Source organism: Eleutherodactylus coqui, chromosome 11 (genome assembly GCF_035609145.1).
Source record: "Eleutherodactylus coqui strain aEleCoq1 chromosome 11, aEleCoq1.hap1, whole genome shotgun sequence".
Taxonomy (NCBI): domain Eukaryota; kingdom Metazoa; phylum Chordata; class Amphibia; order Anura; family Eleutherodactylidae; genus Eleutherodactylus; species Eleutherodactylus coqui.
The window spans coordinates 120,929,055-120,946,297 of NC_089847.1; the positions used below are offsets into that span (position 1 = coordinate 120,929,055).

General features: G+C 46.2%; 1 protein-coding gene across 3 annotated transcripts in view; it reads left to right on the forward strand.

Moving 5' to 3' along the window:
• Positions 1 to 17,243, forward strand: part of ANO1 (anoctamin 1) — a 171,466-nt gene that overhangs the window by 64,022 nt on the left and 90,201 nt on the right. The window contains exon 1 of one of the 3 annotated variants that reach the window (XM_066583434.1): positions 9,059 to 9,438. The exons of the other annotated variants lie outside the window; for them this stretch is intronic. Within the exon in view, the coding sequence (XP_066439531.1) occupies positions 9,424 to 9,438 (15 nt within the window). The 5' untranslated portion in view covers positions 9,059 to 9,423. Of the gene's footprint in view, positions 1 to 9,058; positions 9,439 to 17,243 lie in introns of those variants that run through there. 3 annotated transcript variants of the gene reach the window in all.

Below are 17,243 nucleotides of genomic sequence, written 5' to 3' on the forward strand. Positions count from 1 at the left end.
ATCACATGGTCACATACAGATCACACGGTCACATATAGATCACCTGGGCACACACAGATGACATGGGCACACACAGATGACATGGGCACACACAGATGACATGGTCACATATAGATCACCTGGTCACACACAGATCACATGGTCACATACAGATCACATGGTCACATACAGATCACACGGTCACATATAGATCACCTGGTCACACACAGATCACATGGTTACATAGGTGCTGTTATTTTATGCATCAAAAATTTGTTCATCTGAATGAACCCATTGTAATCCAATGCTTCGCACGGTCGCGCTTTTTTAGGGCGATTTTTTTATTTTTTTTGCGTGGCGAGATACCTGCATAAATAGGGTTGTCTGAATAAGCCCTTACAGTACGTTCACACAAAGCGGAAAATCGGCACCAAAATCGGCATAATTTCCACATTAAATACCCTGATATTGCGGTGGCTTTTGGTGCAGACTGGCAGCACCAGTCAATGGCGGTGCGCAAATGTACGTAATACGCTAGGAGATGCGTGAGACACTGTGTAACTGAGCAGGTAAAAGAACACATCCAGACCTCGTGAGGCCGATTATGGCTGGCAGCGTCGGTGCAGATTTTTTGCGTGCAATTGCACACGACTTGTACACGCAAAATGCACAGTAAAATACGCCAACGCACGCTCAAGAAAGCAACATTCGTTTAAACAAGATGGTGCGCTCATGCTTACACAAGTACGCATGTGCTCAAGCGACACAGGCCTAAGTGTAGGTGCAGCCCGGCAATTAAGGCCGTTACACAAACTTTAGCGGATGTAGTAGCGCTAATCGTCAGGCGCTGGCAGGTTCAGCCGGCGATCGTTGTGCCGACGCAGCTGCCACTAGTCCTTGTGTAATGGCAGCCTTCGTTTTGTTGCAAAGTCCTCACATGACGTCACTTGTGTCACCTACACAGGGATTAATGAGCGCAGGTTTCCGCCTCCAGGCAGCGTCTCAAATAACCCCGATGACATTTTAATAACTTCGACTGTCAGCGCAGACTGAACCTCCTGTATGTGAGATGGGATGTAGAGCCGCAGAATCGTCACATTTCACCCGCAGAGAAAAAACGAAATACCGTTCAGCAGAAACAAAGTGAGGAGTAGAGCGAACAAAACGTCTTTGAGTAATCCCTACTTGCTAAGTCTGGGTGACAACCAATATGACCAGCATGACAACGAGCGATGCGGGTGGAGGTACTGGAATGCAGGATTTGGGATACGATGCAGCAGATGGAGTAACCAAGATGCATGATGGTTATGTAAGAACATAGAAAAGTAACGTTTATGTAAGAACTCATAAAAGAAAACAATGGAGCGATAAGGGTTAAGCAACTGAACTCCGATTTACATCATGCTATCGACTAATAAGTGGTAATACCTCCTAAGCAATATCGTTAACAGTCGACAACTAGCAATGTAGTCGCCTAGCAATTTAGTGTATGAAACCTACTTACAGTGTTCTGTACCCAAAGGCTTACACTCTGTCTCAGTTTACGGAAGCCCAGTGATCAGAGGAGCTGTGAGCCCCTGGAGTAAGTGGGGTGCGGGCACCGGGGCTGACGGTTTATAGGGCAAGTCAGGGGTGTAACTAAAGGCTCAGGGGCCCTGATGCAAAAGCTGAGCTGGGGCTCCCCTCTATCTGTACCCGTACCCATACCTAAACCATGCTGCACAGAGACATAACTTGAAGCTTCTGGGCCCCAATGCAAAACCTGTAACGGGGCCCCCAACTATAATGCTTTATTCATAGTACTGGGCTCCCGCTATGGAGAAGAGAGGCCGTATGGGCCCCCTAAGGCTCTGGGGCCCGGGTGCAACCGCATCCCCTGCACCCTCTATCGTTACCCCCATTGGGCAAGTCCTAGGCTTGATATTTAGGATCATTTGGACGTCATAGTGGGGCTCGCTGCTCAGGATTCCCCTTTATGAACCAAAATGGAGAGTCGCTAACAAGCTGCAGCTTCTTCATGGACTGATGCATCCGTACATTACATGGATGGCAATCCATGAACGGCCACTTTTACCTGCAGTGGTCATTTCATGTCAATTGTGGACAAATTTGCCTTTGCCCCCACTCAGGTATTTCCATCAGCCCTATTAGAATTATTAGAACACTGACCCTGCATTATCGGCCAACGTTCCCTTCATGCTGACATCACTGCAGTGGGAGAAGCAACCCCCACAGTGACTGGAGATCGGCGGGGTCTCAGCGGTGCGATCCCTCACCGATCAGCAAGATATCCCCGATCCTGTGGACGGCCTGTGGATAGGGGATAACTTGTTACCTTGGCACAAGCCCTGTAGACTTTCAGAAAACTTCTAACAGGCTATTGTGCCACGTCAGAAGTTTTGATTAGAGGAGGTCTGGGTGCTGAGACCCCCACCAATTGCTAAAACGAAGAGGCAGAGCGCTATGCCCCCCACCTGACTCTGATTGGTGAGAAATTTACAGACTAGTAGACTTCGTGAGGAGTCTGTACACCTCTCGAGGGGGTGCCAAAAAAAGCTGATCATGTGAGCGTTTCTCTCCCTTCGCTTTAGCGTGTTCCGGTCACATGTCACAAGTTCGCTGCTCGTTTAGATACACTTTAAAGTAAACATCTACCTTGTCTTTATTCCTATTAGTTTCTTAAAGGGGTTCCCCACTAAAGACATGTATCCCTTATCTACAGGATTACTGGGGGTCCGACTGCTGGGATCACAAGAACTACGCACCTTAAATGCCCATTGTGAATGGAGCGGCGGTGCACATGTGACCACCAGTCCAATCACTTCTATGGGATGGAGGGAGATTACCAAGCACATCGATCTGCCTCTGCCCCATAGAAGTGAATGGAGCTGTGGTTATGCATTGCGCACGGCCACTCTATTCCCAATGGGTATTTGGGGTGCGCCATTCTTGTGATCCCAAGCATCCCTATTGTTTATAAACCCTTTTAGTGGTTGAAACTCAATGTTTCTCAGCTCTATATTTCCTGCATAGACACATAAAATAGTCACAAATTTATTTACATTGCCATATTTGCGCAAAAATGCCGTATTTACGCAAAAACTAACTTGATATTCCGTTGCCCCTGCCACTTTTGAGCAGAGTTCAGCAATGAGGGGCATGGTCATTGGCTTGCTATCATTTATGCCAGAAGCTGGCAAGAATTACAGCAGAAGTCAATGCCAACTCACAGCAGGCACAGATGTCATTTAGTGGCGCTGCGCAGTCAGAGAGCCACCTAATTTATTACGAGGTATGCGTCACTTACCTTTGATGAAATTAGGCACACCTCCATCCAGGACACTTTAGACTACCGGTCAAAGTAAATCTGTACCATAAAGTTAAATAATGCAACTCTGGCTATCTGCAGCTACCACTAGGGGGAGCCATGGAGTTTCTTGTATACTGTGTTACTATCCTCAATGTATATGCCATAAAAGTCTGAGATGGGAATACCTCTATAAGGGACCTTTCACACAGGACAGAATTATGCCGCAGGACGCAGCCAAATCCGCAGCAGTGGAATTCCACACCAAAGTCTAACTGCAGATTTTGATGCGGAATTGCAGGCACGTTTTAAACCATTTTTAATTCTGCATTAAAATTGGCAGGTAGCCTGCGGATTTTGGCCCAGGATTTACCACAGCCTGCGGTGCACCCTATTCCATCCCATGTGAAAGGTCCCTAATAAATATCCTCCTTTGGGTTCTGTTCTTATGGAGCTTACACAATTATGCTGCATAATTCCCAAGCTTCAATGCCCAAATCATGGAACATTTTAACCTGTTAAGGACTAAGCACCCTAAATTTACGGCGCTTGTTCTTGGGCTTTAATTCTGGCTGATGGCAAAAATAAGGTGCAAGATTAAAGCTCCTGTTCCTGCAAGGCTGGGTCCTCAGCTTTTGCTCACAGCCGAGGACCTGAAGGAGAAGATAGAAGCTGGTGGTATTATTGTATCTTGATGCCACCGGAAGCTAGGGGTTTGACAGGAGGAACGCCCTTCTCACACCCCTAGTTCCTGATTGGGTCAATGCTTGCCGACACTGCAGGCTTAGGATGAAGGTAACTTTGGCAGTTAGGCTAACATTGTGAGTTGTAAATACTGGCATGTTACAGCTGTAACATGGCAGCATTTACACCTCATAATCTAAGCCTAAGAAGAAAACTAACCCTCCTCCAAAGCCTCCAGGGCTGGCAAAAATGAATGCACACGCTGCACCTCTCACTGTCCCCGGAGCTCTCGGTTGGCGTGTCACTGCTCCTCATCCCTTAGACCGCAGCTGTGCTTGGTTCTGTGGCGTTTCTCTGTTATGGGTCCTGGCTGCACAGCGAATCACGGCTCCGTTCCATCCGGCGCCACAGTGGTGCGTGCCGGCTGACGCCTCCCTGCTCCCTGATGCCCGGTACCCCGCTCACCCATCCGCCTCCTCAGTGCTGCGTGCCGGCTGTCTGCTCAGTTGCGGCCGCCGCCTCTCTGCTCCCCCACACCCGGTACCCCACTCATAGTTGTTGCCGATGTCCCGCTGCTGCAGACACTCCTGGTGCCACAGTCGTGAGGACGGCACTTTGGCGATGAAACACGCCCCCAGCCAATCAAGAAGCTGGCGGCTTGAACTTTTTTTTACACTGCTGTATTATGTCGCCACCCCTAACTTCCGGTGGCAACATAATACAGTAATACCAAAGCTGGTCTTAACTGCTTCTACCTTCTCTCTTGCAGACTGCATGAGCACTATGTAGTGATTAGAGTAAGAGGAAGTGTCACTTCTGCTATTCGACCAGGCGATCACGTGACCGCCGGGTGCCCCCTGCCACAGCAGAGCTACAGGGCACTAGCAGACCCAGATCAGCTGTGTTAGTGACTATTGTCACTACAGGGAATTGTTATCCCCTGTAATTGGGGCTCCTATGAATGTGAATGACCCCCACTGGTCTAATATGATGTCATGGGGGATATAGATAGTAAAAAAATAGTTACAAAGCGAAGTATAAAATAAATATATAAAATATATATATATATATATATATATATATATATATATATATATATAAGAAAACGACCCACCACCGATGCCAAACTAAACCGTCGCCGTATCCGCCCTGTAATCCGAGACTATACATATATATCAAAACATCTAAAACAAAATGAGGAACCTAGCCCCATAATTTATTTTAGCGTGAATCTCCTTTTTTGTTAGCTTTTTACGCCCAGCAAACCAAAAAAACATTTGAACAGAAATTCTGCTGAAAAAACGCAGCATTTTGGTAGCTGAAGTAAATAAAAAATAGAGCCAAAAAACCACCAGATGGGTGAAATCCCCAGGAAGTGTCTGGTCCTTTTTGGACTGAAACACCTTGGTCTGTAAGGGGTTAAATCTCTCCCCCATACATATATATGAACATCTCCCAAAACAGCTGGGGCCACATACGTGTAAAGTGCTGCACCTCCCAGAACTGTTGGCAGGTAGCAGCTCTGTGAATATGTAAGATAGCGCTCAGCAGGCTGCATCCACAAATAGCCGCCGGCCTTACGTAATCCTCACACTGACATTACCTGTTCTTCAAGGGGAAACCCAGCAGAAGATCGCTGGGGATGTGTCATCAGAAAGTGACCTATTATGGAAATCACAGTTTGGGGTCAAACAGATTTTTTTACCGAATTTTTGGTGATTTTTTTATTTTTAACTTTTGGTCACAACTTACTTTTTTCAAAAAATCCTAAAACCTTGTATTTTACTCCCTTACGGTAGAGCACAGTGTTAAAGGGGCGAAGAGCACCATTAGACAAGGGTAAGCACAGAAACGCTCGCGCTGGCGCAAATTTCTATGCTGTGAAGGTCAAGCTATCACACTCATATCTTTGCTTTTTACTGCGTTGCCAAAGACCATTCACATTGGCGCAAGCCCCCCCCCTCACCCATGCCGTGATTTAAAAGAGTGCAGTCTAATTAGTCTTCCGAATTATTGATTTCCCCAAAAAATAGCGCAATTTCACAAGTATTGGGTGAGCAAGTGTGCGCACAACCATGCACACACGGGCATCAAAATGGCACATGTTGCGGTTCTTTTTGCCCGTGCAAGTCTGAATGAGCCCATTTAAAACAATGTATGAGCAGATTTTGCCGCTGTAGAATTCCGCAGCGTGAACATTGAGCTATGAGGTTTCCCGTGGCAGAATCTGGCCGTGGGCATTAGCCCTTACACTGACAGGTAACATATATGTACATAACACAGGATCCACCATTCACAATAGGTATAAGCTGTGACTACCTCCTCCCCTCCCTGCGCAATGATCTCTACACAGGTCACAAAGCATCAGTCTCCCATACAAGTCAGTGGGCCCCTCCCGTCCATTGTGCGAATGGCCCATGAAGCTGCTGTTAAAGCATCTCTGTAAATGCTCTTAGACCTGTGTCATATCTGCAATACACAGTCCATAGAACCCGTGGACGTCAATGAGTTCGTTCACATAAGCGTATTTTGTGCGCGCATTTAGTTCATGCAAAAAAAATACGCAGCATGTTCTATTTTTCTGAGCATGAAAGTAGCATGTGCAAAAACGCACATCGCACAAAAACGCACGTAAATGCACTTATTCCCATGTGGCACAAGGCTTGAGGCTGGATTCACACGTGCGTCAGCGTTTTTACGTTCGCCCGCGTAAAAACGCATGAATAGGCGCACAAATATGCCGAGGTTGCAATGCAGCTGGCAAGGGGGGGAGAAGAGCAGGGAAGGGGGAGGGGGTTTAGCAGTCTCGCTAATAAACTCCCTCCCACCTCCCTTCTCCAGACGTTGTCATTGGCTCCCATAGGAATCTATGTAGGTGCCGGCGTAAAAGCGCCCAACCGAAATGCAGTATCCTGGACGGCCTGGGGGCTGTTACACCGCAGAAACACGCCCATGTGCACTGATGCATTGTAAACCAATACATCAGAGGGGCAGCGTATATATATATATACACCCGTGGGAATCCAGCCTAATGCTGTTAAATGTAACTCAGGCAAGAGGGCCGCCGTCATAGTCCTGTATAGACAACTCAAAATGCAATCTATGATCAAAAAATACAATATGTTTTAATTAATTAAAAAAAACCAATTTGTGACATTGTCCCTTTAAAGGGTGGATTTGGCGGAAACACATTTTCCATCCCTCCCCTTCACCTAACTGTCTGTCACACTCTGGTGGTCTCCTCTGTGTATTGCAGCTACTTCCCTGCAATGCAGCCTCCTGTCTGATACTGATCAGTCACCATCTTGAGGCCTTATCCTCACAACCGCGTATAAGCAGCTATTTAGCTGCGTCCAAAAAGCGGGCAAAAATCACACCATCAGAACGTAAAAAAATCACGCCGGGAAAATAGAATATCGGCGCTTTTATACGCAGGGTCAAGTCTTGCCCTATCTTTGGCTGAGAAACGCCGGAAGCTCCGATAGACTTCAATGGGAGCTGAAAAAACGGAAAGGGGAGGGAGTTTAACTGGTTAAAGAGACAGCTGGCTCATTTAAGCATTAGTAGCCATTCCGAGGATTCTTGTCGTTTTTTTGCTACGAATCTAAAAAAACTGATCTATTTTTTCCCGATGGGGTTTGAAAAAAAACCCCAAAAAACAAAAAATGGGAAGCCGTAACTTTGTTTCCATTCCGTTTGGTTTCCATTTTTTTAGGTGGGAAAAATAGCGCTGTCTGCGGCATCATTTTCCCACCAAGAAAATAGAAACTTACGGAATGGAATCAAACTGACGCCTTTCCGTTTGGTTTACACCTTTTTTGAAACCCCATTGGGGGGAAAAAGACGGATATGGTTTTTTCCCCATTTTGTTTCAGTTTCTCTCCTTCAAAAATGGAGTAGAGAAATGGAAACCCTGAACGGAGCCTTAAGGCGGCTTTCGCAGAAAATCACGTAAGATTTGTGCGTTACGCAATGCACGAATATGAGCCCCTTTCTTTTGAATGGGGGTCATACACATTAGGCAATTTTTTTTTTCCCGGCATCGCATCATGGTGCAAGAAAAAAATGGCAGCATGTCCTACCTTTGGGCGTTCCCTTACATCGCAGTGCCCATTGTTGTTTTTTTTAATGGGGCCGGAAAAAGCATCACACGGCCTGCGAGGTGCACCCGAGCGCCATGCGAATTTCCCATTGAAAACATTGGGAAACACTTGCCGATCCTCCCGTGCGACTGTCAGCCGGGCCGGGGGATCGCTACTTCCCCTTGCATTCATTAGGAAGATCGCACCTTGGCGAGCGCGATATCAGGCAGAGTTTCACCCTTGTGAAATTAGCCTTGGAGCTTATTCATATGGGTGTATTTGCGCTTCATATTACATGTGCGTGTAATAAACAGTGAATAGAACCCATTGATTTCAATAGGTTTGTTCACATGAGCGCATTTTGCACGTGCAAAAACATTACGCAGAATATTCTACTTTCGAGCGTATTGCGCATGAACATGACGCATATTAATAATGTAGCGCATGCTTGCGTGTCTTTTTGCGTGCACAAACATGTATGATGCACCCGCGCAAAAGACACCATAAAATATGAAAATCTGGGAGCAAATATGCAATGCCAATTGCACAAATACGCAGGGCAAAAGCACGCGTAAATATATTTACGCTCGTGTGAAGCCGTCTTTATGGGGTCCAGATCGGGCGGATTTGCCATGAAATCTCCGTACGGACCCTTCGCACAGAAATTCTGCGGGATTTACACTTGCAGGAAAATGGATGACGTTTTGAAAATCTCGTCCACAAGCTGCAGGAATAATACGCACAAAACCCGTGCGGAAAGTGACATGCGGTGCGAAGTTCAATTCCGCAGTATGTCCGTTTTATCGCCATTTCCACTGTGAAATGCACGATGAAACTCGCTTCAAAATCGGTACCAAATCAGCCCGCCCTTAGACATGCAAATTTGCTGTGAGTTTGTAGCCATGAATAGAATGCAAGAATTGCAGTATAAACTGACACAGACAGAGCCGTACACATAATGTGGCAGGTTACACCCAGCATGTGAAGAGGGGACTCGGCTCAGCCTCGTGGCGTACACATTAACTACTTAATGCCTTTGGAGAATGCTATTCTGCAGGTGGGATATTCCGGGACGCTGCAGGGTGAGCAGTGAGTGCAGCAGATGGCACTGCCTGACCTACAGATTGGCCCCAGCTGTGGTTTGGGGCTACGTTCCTGTCCAGTGACTAGCCATGAGGACAGCTGGGTACAGTCACCCTGTGTGTGGTGGCCATTTAGGATGACTGGGCTGTAGTAAGCGGTTTGGGTTTACGAGGGGTGTTGGGTGACACTGCAGCCCACCCACCTCTGGCTCATCTCCCTCTGGTTGGGTTTCCTGGACTCATTTCTCTCCAAGTGCCGGAGCGGTGAGGAGGAGAAGAGCAGATCCCAATGGTATCCCTAAATGTGAGTGTTCTGCATGCAGCGGCACTGGATACATCTGATGGATTTGATACATTTGTTATATTTGATGTTTTTGATACATTTCTTATATTTGATGTTTTTGATACATTTGTTACATTTGATGTTTTTGATACATTTGTTTTTGATACATTGTATTCTTTTCTCTTTTGCTTTTTCACATTGACTTTTATGCACTTTTTAGGTTCAATTAGTACAATTTTAGAATGTTTTCTGGAATCTTTCTGGTATTCTAGTTTTTCCTGACTTACGTTACATAGTTCTACTTGGTAGGACTTGCTGAGCTCCTCTGACATGTAGCCCTTATTTACAGCACAGAGGTCATGCTGGAACCTGTAGTCCCATAGCAGTTGCACATCCAGAGGGATGAAAAAAAGTGCACTAAGGACCCCGGGGGCGATTTATCAAAGCTGATGTGCCCAGATCTGGGTCTATAATGCACCTTTATTTAGTCTAAGCGCTCGTGCACACCAGTATATTTGTGCAGCGTATTACGCAGTGAATAGAACCTATTGATTTCAATGGTTTCATTCACACAAGCGTATTTTTCACGCGATGTGCGAATACGTTAAAATATACGCAACTTCAACTATCTTATAGTACCCTATATTGAAATCAATGGGCTGGTGTGAAGGCTCCTTCATATGGACGTATGCACAATTGCGTGGGTCTTAGCGCAACACATTTGCGCGACGAACAAGGCACTTTACTGCGCTTTTTTCACACGGGCGCGGTGTGCTTTAAAAGACTATTTCACCTATTGATTCCAGATGTGTTTTTTTTTTCTTTATGGAATTGCACAGCATATTGTGCATCTACGCACCTCCCATAGACTTCTATGGAGACCTCTGTGCACAAATGCGCACAAAAATAGAGCACGCTCGTTTTTTTCGTGCGTGCGCAAAAAAGGTTAGTTGGAACCAGCCCATTGAAATCAATTGGTTCTATTCTCTGCGTATTACATCTAAATTTAAGAGCTTCTTCACATGACTGGTTTACGCAAAAACGCTCGCCCCAGCATTACGTATTTGCGCATGAATGAGGCTGTCGAGGTTGATTTGCACGCATGTCTGCGCAGATTACTGTACTTTCCGCATGCGCAGGGCCCGTTCACACACGCACGTGAAACATCCCTTCCATGGATTAAATGGCTATTGGAGCCTCATGAGGTCCAGATGTGTACTTTTTCCCGCATTTTGCGCAGTCTCATACCCGTCCCCGTGTGTATTCGCGCACTCGCACAGACTTTTATGGGACTTTTGCCTTGCAAAACGCAGAACGACAGAGGACCTACTTTTTTCCGCTGTGCTCATGAGAAGGAACCCATAGGTTCTATTCTGTGTTTAGTGTGCACAGATTTTGAATGGGCAAATACCTGCGCAAACACGGTCGGGTGACGTAGCCCTAATAGTGAGCATTTAAGAAAATGTCGCACAGCTACTCCAGTGGTGAGGAGGCTTATTTTCAGCATAGGCTTTCACACTACAGAGAAAGGAAATTTTCTGAAAAAATACACATGTCCACTCAGTTCAGCCTATTACCCCCCAATGTTGATCCAGAAGAAGGATATGTTTTTTTTTTGACGTGGTTTCAGTGGCGGATGGCTTCACATGGATTTGGTGCATTGAATGGAGCTAAATCCGCATACAGATCTGCATGCAAATCCACGGCAGAAATCTTGAGGTTCGGCTTCGACATTTTACCGCAACTTATTGTTTCAGTTCAGAGTCGGAAAAACCTGCTGAGAATCGGTTAAATAATATTCCCTGTGAACATAATTAGTAGACATCGCATAGAGAAGTGAAAAGAGTTCACCGCTCACATCCAGCCCACGGCTATACTCAGTAGATACATGTGGAACAAGATCTCATTATGTTCTGTGGTTGGCTCTTAAGAATTATTCCTTGTTCTGCTCTTTCATCATTTGGAAACCTCTAGTTTAAGGTGGATCCCACATTGTGGTTGGAACCGTGAAGGACCAAGTTCTTGAGGTCTACAAACATTTCCTAGCTCTTCTGAATGTGTTGCCATTCCCCTCGAAACTTCTAAGAAATCCACTAAGATTCTTCTCTGACATTTGTTATGAAATCTTCTGTTTCTTGTGTCTTATCAAGAGCCAGAAAGAAGTCCTGGGTGGTTCAGATGTTGGGTAGGGGCTTTACTCAATTCTTGGAGGAAGACAGAATGTCACCACAGATAAGCATGAGGCTGCTGACTATTCCTGGGTCCTAATAAGTGTTTGTGTTTAAGACTCGATGAATTCCTGAATCCTCCTAAATTCTTCACCGTGGAGGACTCCATAAGACTGTTACCCTCTACAAGACGTCTTCAATGTAGCACGTTTATGTCTTGAGTTCTAAGCTGATGCAGCCATAGGAGAGAAGTAGAAGAGGGGTCAGAGCTGTAGATGGGTTATACAAGTTCAGTGTCTTTGTACCTTCATCACGTCCTGATTGTATATCACACTTGTATAAACGGCGGTTGGCTTTTTGTTCTCTAGATGAGAGAGATCACTATCGCATCCCACACTGTATACAACTTTCACACTTTGTTTAAACATCAATCTGCTAGAAATCGATGCGTTTATTCATAATGTCATAATGGAGCCAAGATCTGTGGTTGTATTGTTTAATGGTGTCGGCAGTGAGTAAAATCCATGCTACAACTCACGGCTTGATTCAGTGGCATAGGCACATTAGGCAAATTGCACCTCCCTCTACCCCTAGAATCAATTAAAAAACATCTTACATAATACAAGCATTAAAACACATCTTAAAAGAAACAGATACAGGCAGCATAAATGTTTAATCCGATGATGTATTTAACTTTTTCTCTTCATTCAGCCCAGATCGTTCTGGTAATTTCTCCTGCATAGTTTGCTGCTGGGACATCTTTGGCCAGGAGTATAGCTATAGTGAGTGAAGAAGTAGCAGTTGCACCTGGGCCCTGCAGCCTGATGGTGCCAAAAGACGCCTCTGCCAAAAGAGGAGGCACCAGTATTATAAATAATACATGGCAGCGGGGGGCCCGTTGCAGACTTTCCCCTGGCCCCCAGATCAGCCTCTATAATTACTACAGAGGCGTTATCTGAACCCACAATTAAAACCGACCCCATAATTAAAAGAGATGCAGGGGGCAGTGAAATCCAGTCCAGTGCTGGTGCCCAGAGCTGAGAAGCAGCCAGGAGCAGTGAGCAACAGAAAAGATGCTCAGCGCTCCCTGGGACTGATTGAAGCGCTCGTTGTATAGAAACTGAAGTGTTGCAAAAAAAATCCTTTATCTCTTCACATACATGCGTTTTGTAGCAATGATTCTGTAGCCCGTGTGAAAGTGGCCTAGCCCCTTTGCGTCACACATACAACAATATACGTCCTATCTGCACATGCCCCATGCAGTTAGCACATATATAGTTGTCCACAGCCTATGCCGTGTATGGAGCAGGTTTGGGAATCGGCCGTCTCTGACAGCGGACACCCACCAGCAACAGCAGCAATCAGAAAGAAGTCTGATTGTGGCTATTAACCCTTTAAATGATGCAACAGCGACATTTAAATGTTTAGATCGGCATTTGGTTGACCTAAGTGGCCCGGCCACAATAAGATCGTGGGATTGCTGTCCGGATGTCATGGCAGCCTCTGGACTTCTGACATGATTGTTTGCCTGTGCCAGGTCTTCAATAGGCTGGTTATTAAAATACAGTATAATGCAGTACCATAGTATTGTACTCGTATAAACGATCAGACCATCGTAAGTTCAAGTCCCCTATGGCTACTAATTAATTGTCAAAATATTAACCCTTTCCAATCCACTGTCTGACCTCTGAAGACATTATGATTTAAGGCTGCACAGCTCCAATGTTGGAAGACGTCCGTCGGGGTTCTCTTACGGTATATTGCCAGCCTGTCTGCTGTCGGTGCGTATCCAACGTGTCACCTCATGCAGTACTGGCTTTAGCCAGCAGATAGCGCCGTTGTATAACAGCAGAAAAAGAGTAAACCCCCCTAGGAAAGCCAGGATACAAATTGGATTGGAAAGGGTTAAAAGTTGAAAAAAAGTTAGAACACAATTTGTCAATACTACTATCCAGCTTCTCACATAATGCACCCGCTCTCAAAGTCTGTTAATTCAGTCATGTCTAGTGGTCAACAAGCTCCACACAAGCGGAAGAAGAGGTCACTACACACAAGGAGCCTCCGAGAGCCTCTTATAGGCCAAGGGGGGAACCACTTTTAGGGCCTCCGGTGACAAGACCGTTCATCTAATCACCACAACTCTCATCATTTGTGTATCTGCCTGAGATGGAACTGCATGCCGGGTTCTGCAGCTTGTTTTCACTCCTGGAGACAATAAAGAATATGATTTTATATCAATGAAGATGAATTGAGTTCCTGTGTGCTGATCTGCATCTTAATTCTAATGCAGTGGGGGCTTCCTGGGACCCCCTTGTGTGTGCGGCCGAGCATTATCCTGCTGGAAGCCGCCATGAGAGGAACACATGTGGCTGCAGGACATCCTGAACATATCGCTGAGCTGTCATTGTCCCTTGTACTAGCTGTGACCAACTGTCATATCTAATGACTCCCCAGACCAGCCGTTAGGGCAGTGTGCCGCTCCATAGTAACGGTAGGATTGAAGTCCTTACCACGAGGCCTTCATACTCGAACACAGAACCTGCATTCATTGCTAAAGACGATACAGGTCCAGTCAGTAGCAGTCCAGGTTTCTCATTCCCGACACCACTGCAAGTGAAGGTGGTGGCGTTGGGGTGTTAATGGCAGGACAGGTAATGGGTGTCGTGATACAAAATTGCCTTCTACTAAGTGCCTAGAAATAGTCCGGGCAGAGGCAGGCCTGTAATGAATGTGCTACCTGTGTGTGAATGATGGACCATGAAACTGATCTGGCGTGCTTGTCAGCAGATATAATGACCCTATCTACCGATGGTCCGTCTGGGCTATCCGGAGGCGGTGTGCCCCCACGTATCCAATGGTCCAGACACCTCCTGACAGCTTGGTCAGAACGGCCTAGATGGCAGGTGGGCAATGTGTCGAAACGACCATCCTGCTTCTCTTTTTCCAATGATACACCCCTCTCAAAGTCTGTTAACTGGGTGAAATCTCTTTGAGTGCCTCGTAGAGGTGTCTAGTGGTCAGCGATCTCTCAACAAGAGGATCACTAAACACAAGGAGCCTCTGAGAGCCTTTTTATAGGGCAATGGGGAAAACACTTGTAGGGCCTCTGGTGGCAAAAGCCAGTGTCTTATCGGACCACAGCTGAAATCATTTACATAACTGCCGGAGACATAACTGCATGCCGAGTATTGCAGCCATCCAGCATCTCTATCCGGGTGCATTATTTATTTATTTTTTTTGCCAATGACTGTATTTGGACATATGATTGATTTCGATGGGTAGCCTTTAATACTCAGTTTCCCCTGTTGCTAGTGCTGAAGAGGAATTGGACGCTTTTATTACCGGTTGTATCGGCATCTATGTCTACCTTAATATTCATCCATTTTAGCTCTTCCCAGGTTTGCATCGTTCTATGCAAGCTAGTATAGATGGCTGACCCAACGCAGATGTCCTCCCTTGCATACCGAGGGTTAGGATGTCTGGCCTCTTGAGGATCAGCAATGTTTACCACCATCTCGAAGGATCAAGTTCCGGTCACTAATATAATCCACTTCTTCATGAAGCTCGCAACTAAAACTGTGTTAGAGAAATAAATGATCTCTGAAGCTTGCTGATTGGTGTTATTCACTGTGAAGCAAAGATCTTAAGTGATCGTGTTCCTATAGTAATTAGCGAACATGGTCTAAGAATGTATCCCATGGCCAGAAGGCAATCTCATGGCACGGAGAGCAGATTACAAGCGCTGACCAGGGTGATGGGGGATTCTACGCTACAAGGAGCTGCAGTAGAATTCATTGTTTTACTCGCTTCCTTGCACAATAACATCTGACCCTCTAAAAGACCTTCAAATAGGACAAGGAGCAACAGTTCCAAAACACTGGTCTACAGATGAGTAGCCAGTGAGATCCAAGACATCAAGTCATGTTTCAAGGCCTCTTAAAGGGTCGGATGTTGACTTTAAGGGTAGTGTGGAACAAAAGAGAGCAGTTTTCTATATTCCTCCTGGATGGGTTGCTATTTTGCATGCAGTAAGAGTACAAACATTGAAAAAAAAAAAGCAGCACCTAGAAGTTGTTGGAAAACAATGGAACTTTCTCAGTGTAATTGAACGTTGATTATAAGTAAGTGATTACAATATCAGAGCAAAAGGAGAATTTATTATGGAAAACTGACCCCTTGTAGGGAGACTCTAGTACCCTGTTGTACCGCCTCTACCTTGTATACAAGATGTGATACGGTGGGCATGGAGGCTCTAGTACCCTGTTGTATGACCTCTAGCTTGGAGACAAGATGTGATACAGGCAGACATGGAGGCTCTAGTACCCTGTTGTACCACCTCTAGCTTGTATACAAGATGTGATATGGGTGGGCATGGAGGCTCTAGTACCCTGTTGTACCACTTCTAGCTTGGATACAAGATGTGATACGGGCGGGCATGGAGGCTCTAGTACCCTGTTGTATGACCTCTAGCTTGGATACAAGATGCGATACAGGTGGGCATGGAGGCTCTAGTACCCTGTTGTACCACCTCTAGCTTGGAGACAAGATGTGATACGGGTAGACATGGAGGCTCTAGTACCCTGTTATACTGCCTCTAGCTTGGAGACAAGATGTGATACGGCGGGCATGGAGGCTTACAGGTTCCATATGGTATCCTGCAGCATATTGGTCCACATTTGCTGTAATTGAGCCTCTAGAGTGCAAAAACCCGTAGGCATCACAGATGGTCCCATACATGTTCTATTGGCAATAAGTCTGGTGACCGGGCAGCTACGGAAGCGTGACAATGTTGTGGGGACTTTCTTGTGACCCCCTTGTGTGTGCGGCCGAGCATTATCCTGCTGGAAAAGGTTTCTTGGAAGCCGCCATGAGAGGAACACATGTGGCTGTAGGATGTCCTGAACATATCGCTGAGCTGTCATTGTCCGTCATACCACTACTAGGGGTGACTGACTGTCGTATGCAATGCCCCCCCCCCCAGACCACCACACCAGCAGGGGGCACTGTGCCGCTCCACAGCAAAAGCAGGATTAAGGTGCTCACTCCGAGGTCTCCAGACACGGACACGGCTGTCATCAGTGTCCAAACTAAACCTGCATTCATTGCTGAAGACAACCCGGTTCCACTCTGTAGGGGTAAAGTTACATTGTTCATGATACCTCTGCAAATGGAGGTGATGATGGGTGATTGTCAAAGGCAGAACATGTACTGGTTGCCATGAGACCAAATGTCCTTCAGCCAAGTGCCTGGAAATGGCTCCAACAGACACGGGGGCCTGTAACAATGGTGCCACCGGTTTCTGGATGGCCCCAGTTGGAGGTGCTTGTTGGATGATGAGATAATCCTCTCTACTGGTGGTCTGTTGAGGACCTCCTAATCCCAGTTGCCTTGTGTGTGTGCCCTCACACATCCATTGGTCCCAACACCTAATAGTCTGGTTAGAACGTCCCAGGTGGCGGCAATTTGTTGATATGACCATCCAGCTTCTTACATCCCAATAATGCACCCCTCTCAGACTCTGGTAACGGGTGAAATCTCTTGTCTGCGTCCTAGAGTCATGTCTAGTGGTCAACAAGCTCTACACAAGTGGAAAACAAGGTCACTACACACAAAGAGCCTCTGAGAGCCTCTTATAGGCCAAGGGCTGAACCACTTTTA